Here is a 20,570-nt window from a genome sequence, read left to right as displayed (position 1 = left end):
TGCCACCCGATTGGAAATTTTATAACGAATTCAATGAGGTATTGCATTCCAACATCTGACAATTATTTCCCAGGGTTTTGATCAAAAAACCGAGAAAAAAGTTGATTTTTCCGGATGTCCTGATTTCAGCATTTTTCATAAGGGGTAACATTGTCTATTTTGGCGAAAAACCAACCAAAATGAAATTTTTGAGCTGTGAATGCCACCCGATTGGAAATTTTATAACTAATTCAAAGAGGTAACAAATAGACAATGGATTTTGTAATTAATAAGTCCCACCCCAAAGTAAAAGTTTTTCATAATTATTTTTTTTTAAACATTTTTATTTCAGTTATAAAATTTAAGAATGGATATATCTAAATTACATAGATTAAACACAGGAATCCGCTTTGGAGATCGCGATCAGCATTGTTCAGGATGTTTCCATGGATAATTGTGCCGGGTTTCAGTGTCGCCTTCAAGGCTATCCAGGATTCACCAGTCGTCGTCCCTTTTTTCACCTCACCAATTAGACGCTTATTTTTAGGTACTTATAAATTAGCTATAAATAAATTCCGTTTTCCTATTAATTGCATTAACAATAAGTTAAGCTAGTTTCTATATGATATTATTATCTACATATTGTATTAATTTATTTAGTATATACATTGTTTTAAATAAAAAATAAACAAGTGTAATACAAGAATTCTGTTTTTTATTGGATTTGTATTTTAGGGCTTTCATCGGGAGATTTAATTTTGTGTCTTTAAACTACCATATAAATTATAGATTTAGTTCTGAAACTTATTATACAAGGCTATACATACATATATTTTTTTTTTCGTTCGATTTTTGTTATATTAAACTACCAAGCTAGTACAGAAATGTTAACTTAATTAAATTGACCAACTCGCATGTTCCACAACTATAAAAAAGATATTTTTACTGGAAATTTTTGAGCTGTGAATGCCACCCGATTGGAAATTTTATAACGAATTCAATGATGTATGGCATTCCAACATCTGACAATTATTTCCCAGGGTTTTGATCAAAAAACCGAAAAAAAACGTTGATTTTTCCGGATGTCCTGATTTCAGCATTTTTCATAAGGGGTAACATTGTCTATTTTGGCGAAAAACCGACCAAAATGAAATTTTTGAGCTGTGAATGCCACCCGATTGGAAATTTTATAACGAATTCAATGATGTATGGCATTCCAACATCTGACAATTATTTCCCAGGGTTTTGATCAAAAAACCGAGAAAAAAGTTGATTTTTCCGGATAAGGGGTAAGTTGATTTTTCATAAGGGGTAACATTGTCTATTTTGGCGAAAAACCGACCAAAATGAAATTTTTGAGCTGTGAATGCCACCCGATTGGAAATTTTATAACGAATTCAATGAGGTATGGCATTCCAACATCTGACAATTATTTCCCAAACTTTTGATCAAAAAACCGAGAAAAAAGTTGATTTTTCCGGATGTCCTGATTTCAGCATTTTTCATAAGGGGTAACATTGTCTATTTTGGCGAAAAACCAACCAAAATGAAATTTTTGAGCTGTGAATGCCACCCGATTGGAAATTTTATAACTAATTCAAAGAGGTAACAAATAGACAATGGATTTTGTAATTAATAAGTCCCACCCCAAAGTAAAAGTTTTTCATAATTATTTTTTTTTTAAACATTTTTATTTCAGTTATAAAATTTAAGAATGGATATATCTAAATTACATAGATTAAACACAGGAATCCGCTTTGGAGATCGCGATCAGCATTGTTCAGGATGTTTCCATGGATAATTGTGCCGGGTTTCAGTGTCGCCTTCAAGGCTATCCAGGATTCACCAGTCGTCGTCCCTTTTTTCACCTCACCAATTAGACGCTTATTTTTAGGTACTTATAAATTAGCTATAAATAAATTCCGTTTTCCTATTAATTGCATTAACAATAAGTTAAGCTAGTTTCTATATGATATTATTATCTACATATTGTATTAATTTATTTAGTATATACATTGTTTTAAATAAAAAATAAACAAGTGTAATACAAGAATTCTGTTTTTTATTGGATTTGTATTTTAGGGCTTTCATCGGGAGATTTAATTTTGTGTCTTTAAACTACCATATAAATTATAGATTTAGTTCTGAAACTTATTATACAAGGCTATACATACATATATTTTTTTTTTTCGTTCGATTTTTGTTATATTAAACTACCAAGCTAGTACAGAAATGTTAACTTAATTAAATTGACCAACTCGCATGTTCCACAACTATAAAAAGATATTTTTACTGGAAATTTTTGAGCTGTGAATGCCACCCGATTGGAAATTTTATAACGAATTCAATGATGTATGGCATTCCAACATCTGACAATTATTTCCCAGGGTTTTGATCAAAAAACCGAAAAAAACGTTGATTTTTCCGGATGTCCTGATTTCAGCATTTTTCATAAGGGGTAACATTGTCTATTTTGGCGAAAAACCGACCAAAATGAAATTTTTGAGCTGTGAATGCCACCCGATTGGAAATTTTATAACGAATTCAATGATGTATGGCATTCCAACATCTGACAATTATTTCCGAGGGTTTTGATCAAAAAACCGAAAAAAAACGTTGATTTTTCCGGATGTCCTGATTTCAGCATTTTTCATAAGGGGTAACATTGTCTATTTTGGCGAAAAACCGACCAAAATGAAATTTTTGAGCTGTGAATGCCACCCGATTGGAAATTTTATAACGAATTCAATGATGTATGGCATTCCAACATCTGACAATTATTTCCCAGGGTTTTGATCAAAAAACCGAGAAAAAATTTGATTTTTCCGGATGTCCTGATTTCAGCATTTTTCATTTTTGTTTATTTTGGCGAAAAACCGACCAAAATGAAATTTTTGAGCTGTGAATGCCACCCGATTGGAAATTTTATAACGAATTCAATGAGGTATGGCATTCCAACATCTGACCATTATTTCCCAAACTTTTGATCAAAAAACCGAAAAAAAACGTTGATTTTTCCGGATGTCCTGATTTCAGCATTTTTCATAAGGGGTAACATTGTCTATTTTGGCGAAAAACCGACCAAAATGAAATTTTTGAGCTGTGAATGCCACCCGATTGGAAATTGTATAACGAATTCAATGATGTATGGCATTCCAACATCTGACAATTATTTCCCAGGGTTTTGATCAAAAAACCGAAAAAAACGTTGATTTTTCCGGATGTCCTGATTTCAGCATTTTTCATAAGGGGTTACATTGTCTATTTTGGCGAAAAACCGACCAAAATGAAATTTTTGAGCTGTGAATGCCACCCGATTGGAAATTGTATAACGAATTCAATGATGTATGGCATTCCAACATCTGACAATTATTTCCCAGGGTTTTGATCAAAAAACCGAAAAAAACGTTGATTTTTCCGGATGTCCTGATTTCAGCATTTTTCATAAGGGGTTACATTGTCTATTTTGGCGAAAAACCGACCATAATGAAATTTTTGAGCTGTGAATGCCACCCGATTGGAAATTTTATAACGAATTCAATGATGTATGGCATTCCAACATCTGACAATTATTTCCGAGGGTTTTGATCAAAAAACCGAAAAAAACGTTGATTTTTCCGGATGTCCTGATTTCAGCATTTTTCATAAGGGGTAACATTGTCTATTTTGGCGAAAAACCGACCAAAATGAAATTTTTGAGCTGTGAATGCCACCCGATTGGAAATTTTATAACGAATTCAATGATGTATGGCATTCCAACATCTGACAATTATTTCCCAGGGTTTTGATCAAAAAACCGAGAAAAAGTTGATTTTTCCGGATGTCCTGATTTCAGCATTTTTCATTTTTGTTTATTTTGGCGAAAAACACAGTTAGCTGTGAATGCCACCCGATTAAAAATTTTATAACGAATTCAATGATGTATGGCATTCCAACATCTGAAAATTATTTCCCAGGGTTTTGATCAAAAAACCGAAAAAAACGTTGATTTTTCCGGATGTCCTGATTTCAGCATTTTTCATAAGGGGTAACATTGTCTATTTTGGCGAAAAACCGACCAAAATGAAATTTTTGAGCTGTGAATGCCACCCGATTGGAAATTGTATAACGAATTCAATGATGTATGGCATTCCAACATCTGACAATTATTTCCCAGGGTTTTGATCAAAAAACCGAAAAAAACGTTGATTTTTCCGGATGTCCTGATTTCAGCATTTTTCATAAGGGGTTACATTGTCTATTTTGGCGAAAAACCGACCAAAATGAAATTTTTGAGCTGTGAATGCCACCCGATTGGAAATTTTATAACGAATTCAATGATGTATGGCATTCCAACATCTGACAATTATTTCCCAGGGTTTTGATCAAAAAACCGAGAAAAAAGTTGATTTTTCCGGATGTCCTGATTTCAGCATTTTTCATAAGGGGTTACATTGTCTATTTTGGCGAAAAACCGACCATAATGAAATTTTTGAGCTGTGAATGCCACCCGATTGGAAATTTTATAACGAATTCAATGATGTATGGCATTCCAACATCTGACAATTATTTCCGAGGGTTTTGATCAAAAAACCGAAAAAAAACGTTGATTTTTCCGGATGTCCTGATTTCAGCATTTTTCATAAGGGGTAACATTGTCTATTTTGGCGAAAAACCGACCAAAATGAAATTTTTGAGCTGTGAATGCCACCCGATTGGAAATTTTATAACGAATTCAATGATGTATGGCATTCCAACATCTGACAATTATTTCCCAGGGTTTTGATCAAAAAACCGAGAAAAAAGTTGATTTTTCCGGATGTCCTGATTTCAGCATTTTTCATTTTTGTTTATTTTGGCGAAAAACACAGTTAGCTGTGAATGCCACCCGATTAAAAATTTTATAACGAATTCAATGATGTATGGCATTCCAACATCTGAAAATTATTTCCCAGGGTTTTGATCAAAAAACCGAAAAAAAACGTTGATTTTTCCGGATGTCCTGATTTCAGCATTTTTCATAAGGGGTAACATTGTCTATTTTGGCGAAAAACCGACCAAAATGAAATTTTTGAGCTGTGAATGCCACCCGATTGGAAATTGTATAACGAATTCAATGATGTATGGCATTCCAACATCTGACAATTATTTCCCAGGGTTTTGATCAAAAAACCGAAAAAAACGTTGATTTTTCCGGATGTCCTGATTTCAGCATTTTTCATAAGGGGTTACATTGTCTATTTTGGCGAAAAACCGACCAAAATGAAATTTTTGAGCTGTGAATGCCACCCGATTGGAAATTGTATAACGAATTCAATGATGTATGGCATTCCAACATCTGACAATTATTTCCCAGGGTTTTGATCAAAAAACCGAAAAAAACGTTGATTTTTCCGGATGTCCTGATTTCAGCATTTTTCATAAGGGGTTACATTGTCTATTTTGGCGAAAAACCGACCAAAATGAAATTTTTGAGCTGTGAATGCCACCCGATTAAAAATTTTATAACGAATTCAATGATGTATGGCATTCCAACATCTGACAATTATTTCCCAGGGTTTTGATCAAAAAACCGAAAAAAAACGTTGATTTTTCCGGATGTCCTGATTTCAGCATTTTTCATAAGGGGTAATGAAATTTTTGAGCTGTGAATGCCACCCGATTGGAAATTGTATAACGAATTCAATGATGTATGGCATTCCAACATCTGACAATTATTTCCCAGGGTTTTGATCAAAAAACCGAAAAAAACGTTGATTTTTCCGGATGTCCTGATTTCAGCATTTTTCATAAGGGGTTACATTGTCTATTTTGGCGAAAAACTGACCAAAATGAAATTTTTGAGCTGTGAATGCCACCCGATTAAAAATTTTATAACGAATTCAATGATGTATGGCATTCCAACATCTGACAATTATTTCCCAGGGTTTTGATCAAAAAACCGAAAAAAAACGTTGATTTTTCCGGATGTCCTGATTTCAGCATTTTTCATAAGGGGTAACATTGTCTATTTTGGCGAAAAACTGACCAAAATGAAATTTTTGAGCTGTGAATGCCACCCGATTGGAAATTGTATAACGAATTCAATGATGTATGGCATTCCAACATCTGACAATTATTTCCCAGGGTTTTGATCAAAAAACCGAAAAAAAACGTTGATTTTTCCGGATGTCCTGATTTCAGCATTTTTCATAAGGGGTTACATTGTCTATTTTGGCGAAAAACCGACCAAAATGAAATTTTTGAGCTGTGAATGCCACCCGATTGGAAATTGTATAACGAATTCAATGATGTATGGCATTCCAACATCTGACAATTATTTCCCAGGGTTTTGATCAAAAAACCGAAAAAAACGTTGATTTTTCCGGATGTCCTGATTTCAGCATTTTTCATAAGGGGTTACATTGTCTATTTTGGCGAAAAACTGACCAAAATGAAATTTTTGAGCTGTGAATGCCACCCGATTAAAAATTTTATAACGAATTCAATGATGTATGGCATTCCAACATCTGACAATTATTTCCCAGGGTTTTGATCAAAAAACCGAAAAAAAACGTTGATTTTTCCGGATGTCCTGATTTCAGCATTTTTCATAAGGGGTAACATTGTCTATTTTGGCGAAAAACCGACCAAAATGAAATTTTTGAGCTGTGAATGCCACCCGATTGGAAATTTTATAACTAATTCAAAGAGGTAACAAATAGACAATGGATTTTGTAATTAATAAGTCCCACCCCAAAGTAAAAGTTTTTCATAATTATTTTTTTTTTAAACATTTTTATTTCAGTTATAAAATTTAAGAATGGATATATCTAAATTACATAGATTAAACACAGGAATTCGCTTTGGAGATCGCGATCAGCATTGTTCAGGATGTTTCCATGGATAATTGTGCCGGGTTTCAGTGTCGCCTTCAAGGCTATCCAGGATTCACCAGTCGTCGTCCCTTTTTTCACCTCACCAATTAGACGCTTATTTTTAAGTACTTATAAATTAGCTATAAATAAATTCCGTTTTCCTATTAATTGCATTAACAATAAGTTAAGCTAGTTTCTATATGATATTATTATCTACATATTGTATTAATTTATTTAGTATATACATTGTTTTAAATAAAAAATAAACAAGTGTAATACAAGAATTCTGTTTTTTATTGGATTTGTATTTTAGGGCTTTCATCGGGAGATTTAATTTTGTGTCTTTAAACTACCATATAAATTATAGATTTAGTTCTGAAACTTATTATACAAGGCTATACATACATATATATTTTTTTTTCGTTCGATTTTTGTTATATTAAACTACCAAGCTAGTACAGAAATGTTAACTTAATTAAATTGACCAACTCGCATGTTCCACAACTATAAAAAAGATATTTTTACTGGAAATTTTTGAGCTGTGAATGCCACCCGATTGGAAATTTTATAACGAATTCAATGATGTATGGCATTCCGGATGTCCTGATTTCAGCATTTTTCATTGTCATTTTTGGCGAAAAACCGACCAAAATGAAATTTTTGAGCTGTGAATGCCACCCGATTGGAAATTTTATTTGTTGATTTTTTCGGATAACCGGATTTCGGCACTTTTTGGCATTCTAAAAAGAAGACTTCGGATTGTTTTACCATACAGCGTTAGAACTGAGAGAATATTACTGCACTCCAAACCTTTGACCAACACTGAAGTTCCCTCTCCAAGGGATTAAAATAATTGTTTTTACATGATAATACCATTCTACACATGTATATTCATCGCAAAAAAATAAATGCATCCAGAAGTTTGTTTAAAATTGTAAAATGTTTAAACATTTAATTGCAGTTCTTTTTATACGAAACGGGTTAACAAAAGTAATAGTTTGCTTGTAAAACGCTTACGTTCTAATTGGTTAGTAATATGGTTTCTTGGAAAAATTATATCTATATTAGGACGTTAGTAAAACTATGTTATGTTTTTTTTTTTTGTTTTTTCTTTCGAACTAACACAACAGAAATCATGCGGAGCCGTTTATTGCCTGCTTCACATTCGACGCACTGACGAGTTTCAGGGCCCCAACTATGCCGTTAAGGTTCTCCTCATTGTAGGGCTTGCCCTGAAGCGGAGTGACCACCGGAACGAGCTGATCGCTTTGCGGCAGCTGGATGCCAATCTCCTTCATAAGCCCCTAAAAGAAGTACAGCAATAAGAGAAAATTTCATTCTGTAAATTGAGCACTTACGGCCTCCACTTCTACGCTCAGTTTAAGTTTCATGCCCGGGTCGTCGCCCTTGACATCCAGATCCTTCTGCACAGTAAACTTGGGCGTCTTGCCGATGACCCAGTCCCAAGAACTGTAGTTCGAGCGCAGTTCCTCAATGCCGGGGAACCATTTCTCAGTGGGATTGATGAGCTGGAAACCTCGCTGCTTCATCGTCTGCGTGCTCCCGCCATCTTCCAGAGAGGTGGCCGCTGTCCTCAGATACTCATAGCCCACGGCAGAGCGAAGCTGTGGAACGCTAACCGTGCGGTTCACATCCACCAGATTGCGGATAGGCGACGGCACGGAAGCCGTGGCTCGGCTTATATAGTTGGCCGGCTCCCGGACCAGAGATTCGCCCAAGTGGAGCTTGTTGGCGCTGGCTAGGATGGTGCAGTGATGGTACGAGTTCGGGTGTCCCAGCTTGGCCGCCGTTCCGGAAATCTGTAATTGAACAAGGGCGAACTCGTTAAGTAGCATTCAATAAAGACCAGATGCACAGCCCCATCTGTTGGTAAAGTGGGCTGACGCTAGTGTGGGGTTAAAGGGGGTCGCCCCATTCCCTGATAAGAGCCAGTCAATTGCCACCGCTTCGCCTCACCTTTTTGTTCATTACCACAATGTCGTCGCGATCATTAATCTCCGCCTTGATGGCCCACTCTCGGAACAAAGCCCTGGTCACTATGTTCAGGTTGTACTTGCGATCGTAGCGCTCCCGAGGCGAGAAAAAAGTGCAGTTGAGGTTTCCAAGATCATGGTACACCGCTCCGCCACCGCTGTTTCGCCGTGCCAGGGTGATTCCGCGGTCCACCAGCTTCGAGACATTGGCCTCGGTAAAGGGGTTCTGGTGGCGTCCAATGACCACGCACGGGTCATTGGCCCACAGCAGCAAGACGTGGTGGTGGCTGAAATCGAAGTTCTTGTACAGCCAGTCCTCCAGGGCCAAGTTGGTGAACACATCGCTTGACTGCGAGATGAAGACGGACTTCTTAATCTCCGAATCTGGAACAACGGGAGGGGGCTGGCGCTTCTGCTTTCTGATCTCCTGCTGGCCAGCAGTCGGAGGCGACACTTCTCCGGAGGAGGCCAGGCGCGTGACCTGCCCACCGGAGGAGAGGAGCAGCCGAAGCTGGCTGGAATTACGACGCAGCAGCCTGCTCATGGCTCACACAATGAAGTAAAAAGTGCGGCGTTTGATTTCTGTTGCCAGGTGAACTGAGACGGAATGCACTTGTAAGCGAAACAAGGTCAATGGTGTCGAAAAAAGCTCTTAACGGGTTGGTTTATTCTCTGCCTGGTTTCTGTGTGGTCTTCTGTGTGCTCTTCTTTAGGTTATGTATGTCCTACTATCTACGCTATTCGTTTTGGTTTTAGATGGCTTTGGTCGGTCTGGACTTTAGACTGTAGCGGTTTTGCCGAATCGGGATGTGTTTGCAGCTACGGAGCTGGCCGAGATTAGGTATTCGTGCAAAGCAGGAGTCTGGTGCAGCCACTTCCAGGTTTGGTGCAGACCACACACTCGCTTTCGGAGACCCAGACAGTCCTTGTTGGCACAGTTCACTGGCATACTACGCCTCACTCCCATCCAAGTGGGGGATACCAAAAATTTGGTTGTTACAAGGGGCCGCAGCGTTACGGGCCCGAAAAAACTGATAAACGTCTAAAGGGTTTTTCAGATGACACGAAAATTTTCCACTCTTTGTTCGCGTCGGACGGTCGGGCGGTGGAGGTGATCTTGAGTAGGCGGGGGGTGTTTATTATAGCACAAACAAACGAACAGAGACGATCGAAAAGCGTGTGCGACCGATTTGCTTTCGCTTTAGATGAGCAGTGAATGTAGTAGCTCTTGTTCTTCCGCGTAGCCCCAAGTGCCATTCACAGCGAACTGAAAGCTCCGGGGGACATATGTTTATTTAAACAATATCATTCTGGCGCCGCCATTTAATTCTTTCTTGAATAATTTACGCTAAACATGTGTGATTTTCGGTGAAGTCTGATATTAGATTATTTTACAAGCAGCACACTTTGAGGTCCTCTAATTTGGAATTCCTCCATTGTTGATGTACGCCGCTTCCTCGGGGTCGATTGGCTTGCGCGCAAACCGTGCCGGCAGCTCGTAATCTTCGATTGCAGGGCCTCCGGCCAACTATACAAACAATAAATTCGAAATCAATTATAATGTCCATCAGGAGAAGTTGCACTTCGTAGTAAATGAGCGGTGGGTTAACCTTTTTGCCTCCTGGTGGCTGGGAACTTGCCTGCTGATTTGCGGTCTGGGCGCCCGGGGCGCCCGCACCCCCTTTGCGAAAATGGATGAGGGGCACTCGCTTGGCCAGGGTGACGAGCGTTGGACGAACCATTTTAATATCAATTTAGTTTCTACCAAAATCCAAGGAAAAAGTAAAAGTTACGTCAATAACAGCTGACTATAAACTCCTGGTAGGGCTGCCAGATCGGATAACAGCCAGTCGCAGGGCAGCGGCGTCCTATCGCTATCGAAGACCTGAGTTCCTTATGAATGGCAAAGCGGTAAAGAGGAAGAAGAGAAAAACCTATTTTGCTATTTTGTTGTAATTTAAAATGAATTATGGATAAAAGACAGCCATCTGCCGTTGCGATTAACTTCAGAAAGGGCTACGCTGATAAAGGAGCTACTAGAAACTTCTTTAGAACCTGGCAGGCCTCGGTTTTATCTAGTATACAAACCATTTGCAAGTATCTCTCGTGAACTCGCATTGTTTAAGTAATATTTTTGAATTTACCATTATTTTATTTAATTGAATGGTTTTCTTCCAGATCTGTAAATTCCCTAAATTAAATTCAGGACGATAAAGGCACTGGAGGACACTTTCGGGTGAACCAACCTTTAACTTGGCTTTCCACTATTAACCAAACAAAAACCTCTGCTACGAACTGTTATAAATACAAAATAAACGTTACTTATCATGAACGTCTCTGGAGGAGGTAATGGCCCCCAGGCGACCGCTGCCACGACCAATAGCAGCAGTCTGGGCAGCAACTCGCTCCTTGCCACGGCTTCTGGAGCCATGCCCATGGCCCAACTGGCGGATGGATGGCTAGAACTGGAATCTGACCCAGGTCTCTTCACCCTTCTTCTCGAGGACTTTGGGTGTAATATATGATTACCAAAACAAGTCTTACATATACGACTAAAAACGTATTCCTTTCAGGCCACGATGTTCAGGTGGAGGAGGTGTATGACCTGCAGAAGCCCATCGAGAGCCCCTATGGCTTTATTTTTCTCTTTCGCTGGATTGAAGAGCGGCGTGCCAGGCGCAAAATAGTCGAGACAACCGCAGAGATTTTTGTAAAGGATGAGGAAGCAATTTCTAGCATTTTCTTTGCCCAGCAGGTTGTGCCCAACAGCTGTGCCACCCACGCCCTCCTGTCCGTCCTCCTGAACTGCAACGAGAACAACCTGCAGCTGGGCGATACTCTCAGTCGACTGAAAGCCCATACTAAGGGCATGAGTCCGGAGAACAAGGGTCTGGCCATCGGCAACACTCCGGAGCTGGCCTGTGCCCACAACTCTCATGCAATGCCGCAAGCTCGGCGCCGCCTGGAGCGGACTGGAGCTGGAGTCTCTAGTTGTCGCTTTACCGGAGAGGCTTTCCACTTTGTCAGCTTTGTACCTATCAACGGCCAGCTGTTTGAACTGGATGGTCTTAAGCCGTATCCCATGAATCACGGGGGATGGGAGGATAGTGAGGACTGGACGGACAAGTTCCGGCGTGTGATGGCGGAGAGACTGGGAATAGCCACCGGTGAACAGGATATACGCTTCAACCTGATGGCCGTCGTGCCGGATAGGCGTATTGCCATAACCCACAAGCTCAAGATGCTGCGCACCAACCAGGCAATCGTGTCCGGAACTCTGCAGAAACTCCTAAAGGCCGACGAGCAGGGCGAATCGGGGAACGGAGACTCACAACGTCCGGACACTCCCACTACGTTACTGGAACCGAGCGCCTTCACCGCACGGGATCTGCAGTCGCTGCTCAAGAACCTTGATACGGAAATAGCAATCAACGAGCAGCATCTAGCCGATGAAAACGATCGGCGACACATGTTCAAGGTTGACGCCAGTCGGCGCACCCACAACTACGACAAGTTCGTCTGCACTTTCCTCTCTATGCTGGCGCATCAGGGTGTCCTGGGTGAGCTGGTCAGCCAGCACCTGCTGCCATCGAAGAAGATTAGTGGCCAGAGTGCCGCCAATCGGATTAGCAAGCAGAGCAATTCTTCGAACTCGGGGACGAGTACTGCTGGAGCTGGTGGTACCACGCCCAAAACTCAGCAACAGCAGGCTGCAGCCGCTAAAAATGGAAAGTCGCCTAGTAAAACGCCGGGCAGAAGGAGAAAGGGACGCAACAAGTGCAGAAAACGGAAGTAAACGGACGAGTTGTAAATGTTTTTAAGAATACAGTTTGCATTTTAAGACTATTCATTCCAGTATTGTTTTACTACAATTTTCCCACCAATAACCATCAGTTAACTATAAGTTTAGTTTTAGTGCCATCCCAAGACACCTAGGTGCAGTAAATTTATACATTTCTAAATACGAAATCAACTTGGCAGCTTCTTCATTTTTATTTGATCGCTTTTGGACCTTTTTAATAATAAAAAACCATTTTGTTCGTATGAATAAATGTTCTTGCGACCCTTGACACACCAAGGACCTAAAAGTGTATGCATTACATATGAATAATATATATTTTCTGATATATATCTATATGATAGTTGTATAACAAAAACGTAATCATTCAATAATTTCTCTGGTTTCTGTTTCCAATTGTACGTATCTTAACGTTATTGTAAAATATTTAGTTGCACTCGTTGTAAAGTTGATTCAACAGAAAACAATGCATAAAATTAGGTGCAATCGATTATAAACTATAAAAGGCATTTGACGGGTTTGCAAATGGTTAACAAAACATATATGTGTATGAGCTAGACGACTTTGTGTTTAAAAACAAGTCCACTTTCTGTTATAACTGGTTTTGGGGTGATATCGGGTCGTTGGATTAGGATGCTTCATGTTGCTGATAGTTTGCTTGACTAAGTCTAAAAGTATTGTAATGTCCTGTACCACAAATGGAAACAGGACCTTCTATGCGTATTGCTAAATACGACGCGATGCGATGTGTGTGAGCAGTACAAGAGCAGCCTTTAAGAAAAACATATACAATTATGTTTTATTACGATGTTGGTAGTTGTTGATGTTGCAGTTGGTAGGTCATTGCTGTAGTTATTCAAAACATAGATGTTTTAATTTTGCTCAGTCCCAAAACACGATTAACGATACGACAATGCAACGAACAGGCGGCAAATTTTGTGACTTGTTGGGATTTCAATTGTTTAACTTTGCCTCTGGAGTGTTCAACTTGAAGTCGCCTCAGTGGTCGTGGACTTTTCGCCATTCGTAAGCTGGGTGCCCGCTACTGCCTGCTCTTTAATGTCCTTCGAGGCCTCCTCCTCCGCCTCTCCATTGTTATTGGCAGCAGCCACAATGGATTTGATGGCATCATTAACCTCGTTTTCGGCGCTATTGGCCTTGAAATGCTTTTCAATCTCGCTGCGCACCTTGACGATGTCTTTTTGGCTGTAGTATATAGACGGAAAGTAAGGAGTTATAAAGACTAGACTTTTTTAAGGAAAGTCCACAGTCTCACCTAATTTGCACAAACAGAATGCCGTTGATTGTGTTCAGCATGTCTAGGACCGATCCCATCGAGGGAGGTGTGATGTGAATGGGCGGCAGGTCACTGGTCAGCTTGCCACTGGAATAGATGTCGTTCATCTTACGCTGCAGCAGCACAGCCTGCTGAGTCAGGAGACGCAGACACTCGGCCGAATCGCGGGTCTTCTCGTGTTTCTCACCAAGCTTTTGAATAAAATTATAATTTAGCTTTGATTTTAAAGAATTCTTTCGAGATTCACCCACCTGTGACTTGTAAATGGAGTAAGTTTCCTTCTCGTTGTTCAATGCCGAGCGGAAGTCACCCATGCAGGACTGGGTGCGGGCCATCAGGTGATAGCTGACCGCCACGTGCATGGCCTTGTTGCCGAAGTACTTGAGGTTCAGCTTCAGGGCATGCTCGATAAATCGTAGCGACAACTCGTATTCACCCAGTGCATGCAAAATCAAACTTATGTTGCTCTAAAAGTAGCAAAAAATTTGAGTTAAATAACATTGCGGTGAGAATTAGTGGCTAAACTTACATCGATCAGTGCCACCTCCGGATGATCTTCACCGCAGATGAGCACCATCAGATAGCGTGCTCTGTACAGCAGCTTTAGGGACATTCCCACATGTCCGTTAGCAAACGAATAGAGTGATAAGTGTGTCTGTTAAAAAAAAAAAGACTTATTATTCGAACTATTGGGTGAAACTAAAACACGTACGTATTCCAAAATGGTCGATGGGTGGTCAATGCCGTTTACCCGCTCGCTCATGATCACTGCCCTCTGCTGGATGGCCAGAGCATCTTGGGCATCGCCCAACAAATAACTTAGCCTGGCCAGCATCCGCAGGCAGGATCCGTTCTCCTGGTGCATCGCCCCAAAAACGTTGTTCAGCAGGTTAAGTGCCTCGCTGATCAACTCGTAGCCCTCCTTGAACATGCCCTGCTGTATCTTGGCCTGGCCAGTGGTGTAGAAATTATAGGCGTCTGTGGCCCGAGGGCTAATGTGCTTCACTACCGGGAACACATTGACGATGTCGTCGTCGCCAAATGTGGGCTTGTGCTTAGACTCGAAGTTGTACTCGCGCAGCAGCACTTGAATGCCAACCTTGAGGCAGAATGCTCGCAGAAGGCTGATCCGCAAAATACCGTACTTCGACACCGCGGTTTCAATGGAGTCACAATCCAGATCCCAGTCCCAGTAGGCCTTGGCCTCACGCCGAATTTGCTGCCAAAGGGAACGAGGTGTCACCAGCGTCCAGTCGGAGGCGGATGAGCCATTGGAGGAACCAGACGAGTTGCCGTTCTGGTTGCCAGCTGCCTGCTGCTGCCCTTTGCCGCCTTTTGAGGACTTGTGCTTGTTGTGCTTTCCGCCATTGCCGCGTTTCTTGTGCGCCTCCTCGCTACTCACGGCCGGATTGACCGGGCCATTGGTTAGCAGACAGTTGAGGAAGTGGCTGATGGCGGAAGACAGGTGCAGTGGCTCTGTGTTCTGCATGTAGGTGTAGTAAATGTGCTTGGTGGCCCGCACGATCAGCTCGAGGATGGCGATCCTGTACAGGTAGTCCATGCGCGGCATCTGTCCCAACATCTTGATGACCTTGCCCAGATAGCGCACGTTTATGCCGTGACTGTGCAGGGACTCTGTCAGACTCTGGCCATCGATCGGTGGCGAGGAGTGGGCCAGGTGTTCCTTAATGAAGGCGGGTATCTGCTTGAGGACCAGGAACTCGGCTGCTTCCTGTACGAGAACCTTCTGCTTGGCCAGCGAGCTGCAGGTGCCCTCCTCACCGTCTACGTGCCGAATGCCGGGCGAGAACACGTCGGGGTTGAACCGGAAATCAAACTCCTTCTCCTTCAGCGAACCAACGGCGGCGCAAGCACGTTTAACAACCTCTGCGGCTTGCACCTCGTTTGAAGTGGCTACATTAGACTGCGCCTCGCGAATGGCGTTAACCATGGCTTCCGCAGTCTTTGTGTCACTGGCAGTGGGCTGCTTCTCCACCTTGTCATCTTTCTTCTCCTCCTTGGCGTCCGCTTTCTGGGCTCCGTTTACTTTACTTTCCGCCTGAGCTTCTTCGATGGCGGGAACTTGCTTCTCTTCCGCCTTTTCAGTTTGTTTCTTGGCATTCAGCTGTTGCAAATGCACGGCAGCGATCCTGATAAAGCTCACATATCGGTCCTCGATAAAGGCTTCGAGCAGCTCTTGACGCAGGCAGCACAGCTTGTGGCGGTGCTCGATGGGAAAGCCCATATCGACCAGCTCCTTGCTTATTTGCACGTCCTGAAGTTTCAAGAAGTTTACGTCTGGTGGGAAGGTGCGCAACAGGTCGAGAATGTAGTGGCGTCCATCATTGCCGATAATGCCCTTGCACTCAACGGATGAGCACAGCTCCACGGGCTCGTCCCGCTCATTGAGCACCGCGTGCGGCAAGATCTTAAGATGCTTTCCCGCCTGTCGTAGGAGATCCAAGTACTTTGGATGGCTCAGCACCGTCTTGCCGAAGTCAATGGAACCATAGACCACGCTCTGCTCCTGCTCCCGCTCTAGAATTCCGGGGATAATGGACTGGGCGGTAACGCGGTAGCCGCGATAATCAATCACTACGGTTCCCAGTGTGTACAATCCCTCCACATCCACAGCATTGTAGACCCGAACGCCATGCAAATCGTATCGCGGAGCAACAAATGCCGCTGCATCGCCGCCAAGCTCCTTATAGTGGTCCCTAACGTCGAAGCCCAGCGAGAAGAAAATGTTGTTCCAGATAAACATCTGCATCTTAGAGTCCTCGCCTGGATTTATGGCCAGCACGTTGCCGTCAATAACGGCCATTGCGCCCCTCGTGGCGGCAGTCACAAAGTCTCCGTGCACCTTGAAGATTGCGCGTTCGCGCAGTAAACGCTCCGGCAGTGTCTTGCGTGGCAGTTCCCGTGTCGTTTGCAGCTCCTCGTTCCAGTCGCGCGTCTGTCCGGGAATGTGCTCCTCGTAGCTGCGGAATGAAAGAAATGCCGAAATATATAAATAAGTTGCTAGTTAAGATGATATTAAGATATTGAACCTTTCTATATATTTCAAAATGTCCACTGAAATTTTAAAATCTCTTTGTATTGTATATAAATGGACCGTGTTTAAACTAGCCATTCCAGCCAGCTACCGATTTCGAGGCCTCTTGGAAATTAAAAAGGCGGTTGAACCCTAAATGAATGTGCATTTCTTAAATGTTTAGTGATTTTACTATCCAAAATTAAATATTTAAACCGATGCAGTCCGCATACAATTAATGTCACGAGGTGAGGAAACTTTGGAACTTTTATGAATAAATAATTTATTGCACATCATAACAAGAAAATTAATAACTTGAGATCTTACCACACTAGATTCAGGCAACACTTACCCCAACTTTGAGCTGAAGGCATCTTCGGCGCGAATGGCGTCCACGGTGTGCTCCAAAGTAGGCGAAGCCCATTGGTACACCTGATAGGGCGTGGCCACTCGCTCGAACGCGTGACGCATGGTGCGGCGCTTCTGGATGGTCTGGAAGGCACGTCGGAACGAGGGCGATATGTGGGAGAGCAGATCGATCAGCGAGTGGCTGAGGTGACTAGGATTGTCGGGTTTTGGGTTGAAGGTGTCGTCCGTCGACTGGTTAATGTAGAAGCCTTTGGAGCAGGCTGAGATGTGAAAGCGCTTCTCCTCCATAGTGACAACGTACAAATACATAAGGTCGCCGTGCAGCTTGCGGGGACCGGGTGGAGGATTCCAAGCGGATGTGGTGAGTACCTTGAGAGCCTGCGGTCCCTTGGCGTTCTTAACATTCGGATGCAATGGCAGAAGTGGCGGTTCGTACACGCCCGGAGTCACATACTCCGGTGGCGTGCAATCCACAGAGTCTGGCCGCGTCTTCTTCTTGTCCAACAAATCTCCCTGAGTGATAGTATTCAAGTAGGTCAGCGAGGTGCAGTCGATGCCGTTGTAAGCGTCCGCCGGATCAAGGTTCTTAAGAAGATCGCGTACATGGCGTACGTGGATGCGTGCCTCCCGCATGGTGTACGGCTCCTCCACTACCTTAATGGTGGAGCCCTGCTCCAGCTGCTCGATTGTCTTTAGCTCAGCGAAATTGTCCAGGGTCACGTTGTCCAGCTGCAGCGAGAAGCATGTTCGGTGGCAGGTCTCCTCTCGGTCCATCAGTAGCTGGTGGATTTCTTGCACCAGCTCCATGCTCGACAACTGCACACATAGCAAGTCCGCGCCAGGACTGCTGATGTTCACCGTGATGCCAACGTCGTGCAGGGCGTCCAAGTCAATGTCCTCCGCATCCGCTTCGGCCTCCGGTGCTCCGCCGACCTCCGGTTTCTCCAAATTGGCATTGGCATCAGAATCGGCCACACCAGCCTCCTCTGCGGTTGGTTTTTCGGCATGTCCGTTGCTCAAAGCCTCTTCCACTGGTACGGGAGTAGGTTCGGGCGGGCTTTTGTTGCGGTTCTTCTTGCCTGCAGGGGAAGCACAAAGCGTATTTTGTTAGTCAATATTGGGATAGGCATCTGGAGTTATTGTGTAACGATGTATATAGATGAAAAAACATGAACTTTGGACCGGTTTTGTAGACCACAACAATTGTTACGCAAATTTCTAAAAGCCAATATTAATATTATAGTTTTTGGTTTTGTACAGTCATTTAAAAATCAGTACGCGCTAGGACTCTAGCAAGGATACAATAATAGTGATGTAAGTACATATGTAAGTAATTAAGATATTGGTACAAGACTAAGATTAATAAAAATCAAAATTTATAGATTTAAAAAAAAACAGAAGATGACAACCCGTCAACCTATTTTAAAAAGGTGAAATACTAAATAATATAAAAAGGGAACATTTTTAAAATACCGATTTCTTTTATGTTTATTATTAAATAAGAAACTCAGTCAATTGCAATTATTTTGTTCTGAACTAGATTGAATTTAATAATTGTCTACATACAAATATATGTGTAAGTATTGTTATTAAATGTTAAGAAAGGGTTATGAAAGGTTATTTAAAGTTTAAGCTCTCAATTTGAGACTGTTTATGGAAAAAGCTAATGTTTGTTATGTAAATCAGCCAAGAAAGGTTGAGATTCAAATTAGTTTTACACATCTGTTCTATAATTTTATAGGTGCCTCCTCCGGTTTTTACATAACAATTCCCCCTGATGTTCGCATACTTTTGCCGCTTACTGTTTCTGTGCTCGCCGGCAAGCACAGAACATACAACAAAACAACAGAAAAACAAACAGAATAAGGCAAGCAGGCTGATAAGGCCAAAGGGGCCGGGTTCGTTGGATTTGGATCGTCCGGAGTCCGTACACCCAACGAATATTCCAATCTCCTTTCGATCTCTCGGGGAAATGGGTTTAGCACGGCAATGCTAATTTCAACAGGCACATACTAAATTACAGCACTGTGAGAGACAGAGAGAGAGTGGGAGAGCGGAGAAAGCAAAAGTGATAAGTAACGAGAGCGCGAGAGAGATATGTAGGCTCTTCTGAGACTAAACCTATGCGTCTGACGGATAGAAAACATGTTTTACATAATTGTCGAGAAATTTGCGTGTGTTAAGTGCATGCATTTCGGTCTGCGCACGTGTTAATTGTAGGTTAAATGCAATACCAAATCCGCCCGGGGGGTTAATGAACATTTAGCCGCCAACGGCGGGTTAATAACATGTGCGTTGCCATGTGAAGAGAAAGAGGGAGAGAGTATTACACTTGCAGCTCTCGCATACGCACTAAACTCCAATACACACACAATTACAATTGCAATGCACGCGGTTTTTAGGGGGGCGGAGGGAGAGGATAGAAAGGGGGTCGCGGGGGACAGCTACAGACAACGGGCGCCGCTTTTAAAGCATTATAGGGGCGAAAAAGGCCATTACGTAATGTTAAAATTGTTATGTGATTGGCTTTTGCGGCAAAAAAAATATTAAGGCAGCAGTTTCCAAGGCAGCAAAGGGGGTGGTAAGAGTTGAACGCACCTTTCTTCTTCGCAGCGGGACCGTCGGCAACCGTGCCATTGCCATTGACCAAGTTCTGATTCGGATTCTGCTGATTCGGTGGCGGGTTCAGATTCTTTTTGCCGCCGACCGTGTTGTTGTTCTCCTTGGCCTTGCCGCTGGTCTTTGTTGTTGCTGCTGTCGCATCGCCCGTGGCCGTTGCACTCGAATTCGATTTCTTTGCCTCCGTCTCAAGCGCCATGCTATCTGCTTTCCTTGTCCTGGTTCACCTGCAACTCAACAAAACCAGACACCAGAGACACCCAGTTCTAGTTCACGTTTCTTCTTCTCGGGGCCCGTGTTACACAACTCTAACCGCTTGCCGAGTTCGGGACTTCGATTCCGATTCGTTTCGAGTGTCTTTTTGGTCGATTGCGAACGTGATTGTTGTTTGGCTGACGATCTCGTACGCAACTACTGACAAGTGGGTCTTTGGTAGTTCTGTTCTTTTCAGCACATTACTTATCGAGGATATAATTCGGCCGATCCGCTAGAAACGCGTTATGTTGTTGACGGCTGAGAGTGTGGCCAACGGCTAATACTTGGAAAATACTGCTGAAAAATGGTTGCCGTCTGCTCTGGTTTAGTATTTTTTGCAGTATTTTTACCTTGTGGTGTGTGAACTAGAGATGGGCTTGTCCAACGT

The 20,570-nt window shown here is 42.4% G+C and overlaps 5 protein-coding genes across 6 annotated transcripts; 1 reads left to right on the top strand and 4 right to left on the bottom strand.

Annotated features, from left to right (window-relative positions):
- Positions 1-7,736: 7,736 nt before the first annotated feature.
- On the bottom strand, positions 7,737-9,354 carry LOC108048892 (lipoyltransferase 1, mitochondrial). The gene is made up of 3 exons (XM_017129835.2): positions 8,793-9,354; positions 8,174-8,635; positions 7,737-8,119 (listed from the first exon to the last, which is right to left on the bottom strand). The coding sequence occupies exons 1-3, from the start codon at positions 9,351-9,353 to the stop codon at positions 7,949-7,951; spliced, it is 1,194 nt and encodes a 397-aa protein (XP_016985324.1). The 5' UTR covers position 9,354; the 3' UTR covers positions 7,737-7,948.
- A 198-nt stretch (positions 9,355-9,552) lies between these two features.
- On the bottom strand, positions 9,553-10,024 carry LOC108048896. Its single transcript, XM_017129840.2, has one exon. It carries the CDS (start codon positions 9,774-9,776, stop codon positions 9,588-9,590), a length of 189 nt encoding a protein of 62 aa, XP_016985329.1. The 5' UTR covers positions 9,777-10,024; the 3' UTR covers positions 9,553-9,587.
- Positions 10,025-10,084: 60 nt separating this feature from the next.
- Positions 10,085-10,655, bottom strand: LOC108048895. Of its 2 annotated transcripts, none has more exons than XM_017129838.2 (2): positions 10,420-10,655; positions 10,085-10,337 (listed from the first exon to the last, which is right to left on the bottom strand). In XM_017129838.2, the coding sequence occupies exons 1-2, from the start codon at positions 10,549-10,551 to the stop codon at positions 10,227-10,229; spliced, it is 243 nt and encodes an 80-aa protein (XP_016985327.1). In that variant the 5' UTR covers positions 10,552-10,655; the 3' UTR covers positions 10,085-10,226. The 2 variants fall into 2 exon arrangements, with proteins under 2 accessions (XP_016985327.1, XP_016985328.1); XM_017129839.2 differs by having other exon boundaries at positions 10,450-10,654.
- Positions 10,656-10,703: 48 nt separating this feature from the next.
- Positions 10,704-12,655, top strand: LOC108048889 (ubiquitin carboxyl-terminal hydrolase calypso). Its single transcript, XM_017129831.2, has 3 exons — positions 10,704-10,934; positions 10,988-11,323; positions 11,383-12,655. Exons 2-3 carry the CDS (start codon positions 11,137-11,139, stop codon positions 12,603-12,605), a joined length of 1,410 nt encoding a protein of 469 aa, XP_016985320.1. The 5' UTR covers positions 10,704-10,934; positions 10,988-11,136; the 3' UTR covers positions 12,606-12,655.
- Positions 12,656-12,783: 128 nt separating this feature from the next.
- On the bottom strand, positions 12,784-20,467 carry LOC108048885 (protein clueless). Its single transcript, XM_017129826.2, has 7 exons — positions 19,907-20,467; positions 17,292-18,387; positions 14,618-16,886; positions 14,435-14,560; positions 14,157-14,372; positions 13,885-14,096; positions 12,784-13,814 (listed from the first exon to the last, which is right to left on the bottom strand). Exons 1-7 carry the CDS (start codon positions 20,124-20,126, stop codon positions 13,592-13,594), a joined length of 4,362 nt encoding a protein of 1,453 aa, XP_016985315.1. The 5' UTR covers positions 20,127-20,467; the 3' UTR covers positions 12,784-13,591.
- Between the last annotated feature and the right edge of the window lie 103 nt (positions 20,468-20,570).

Source organism: Drosophila rhopaloa, unplaced genomic scaffold, assembly GCF_018152115.1.
Source record: "Drosophila rhopaloa isolate 14029-0021.01 unplaced genomic scaffold, ASM1815211v1 contig_115, whole genome shotgun sequence".
Classification (NCBI taxonomy): Eukaryota; Metazoa; Arthropoda; class Insecta; order Diptera; family Drosophilidae; genus Drosophila; species Drosophila rhopaloa.
The sequence above is the reverse complement of the archived record's forward strand: the minus strand, read 5'-3'. Positions and strand labels throughout refer to the sequence as shown.

What these genes read in the sequence shown, in the direction of transcription:
- LOC108048892 (XM_017129835.2), bottom strand. Translation starts at nt 9,353, where the DNA reads ATGAGCAGGCTGCTGCGTCGTAATTCCAGCCAGCTTCGGCTGCTCCTC. An exon ending in TTGTGGTAATGAACAAAAAG is followed by an intron (nt 8,636 to 8,792) that starts GTGAGGCGAAGC and finishes GTTCAATTACAG; the next exon opens with ATTTCCGGAACGGCGGCCAA. An exon ending in TGAGCGTAGAAGTGGAGGCC is followed by an intron (nt 8,120 to 8,173) that starts GTAAGTGCTCAA and finishes TACTTCTTTTAG; the next exon opens with GGGCTTATGAAGGAGATTGG.
- LOC108048895 (XM_017129838.2), bottom strand. Translation starts at nt 10,551, where the DNA reads ATGGTTCGTCCAACGCTCGTCACCCTGGCCAAGCGAGTGCCCCTCATC. An exon ending in AGCCACCAGGAGGCAAAAAG is followed by an intron (nt 10,338 to 10,419) that starts GTTAACCCACCG and finishes TTGTTTGTATAG; the next exon opens with TTGGCCGGAGGCCCTGCAAT.
- LOC108048889 (XM_017129831.2), top strand. Translation starts at nt 11,137, where the DNA reads ATGAACGTCTCTGGAGGAGGTAATGGCCCCCAGGCGACCGCTGCCACG. An exon ending in TCTTCTCGAGGACTTTGGGT is followed by an intron (nt 11,324 to 11,382) that starts GTAATATATGAT and finishes TATTCCTTTCAG; the next exon opens with GCCACGATGTTCAGGTGGAG.
- LOC108048896 (XM_017129840.2), bottom strand. Translation starts at nt 9,776, where the DNA reads ATGGGAGTGAGGCGTAGTATGCCAGTGAACTGTGCCAACAAGGACTGT.
- LOC108048885 (XM_017129826.2), bottom strand. Translation starts at nt 20,126, where the DNA reads ATGGCGCTTGAGACGGAGGCAAAGAAATCGAATTCGAGTGCAACGGCC. An exon ending in CATCGACCATTTTGGAATAC is followed by an intron (nt 14,561 to 14,617) that starts GTACGTGTTTTA and finishes TTTTTTTAACAG; the next exon opens with ACACACTTATCACTCTATTC. An exon ending in ATTCTGTTTGTGCAAATTAG is followed by an intron (nt 13,815 to 13,884) that starts GTGAGACTGTGG and finishes TATATACTACAG; the next exon opens with CCAAAAAGACATCGTCAAGG.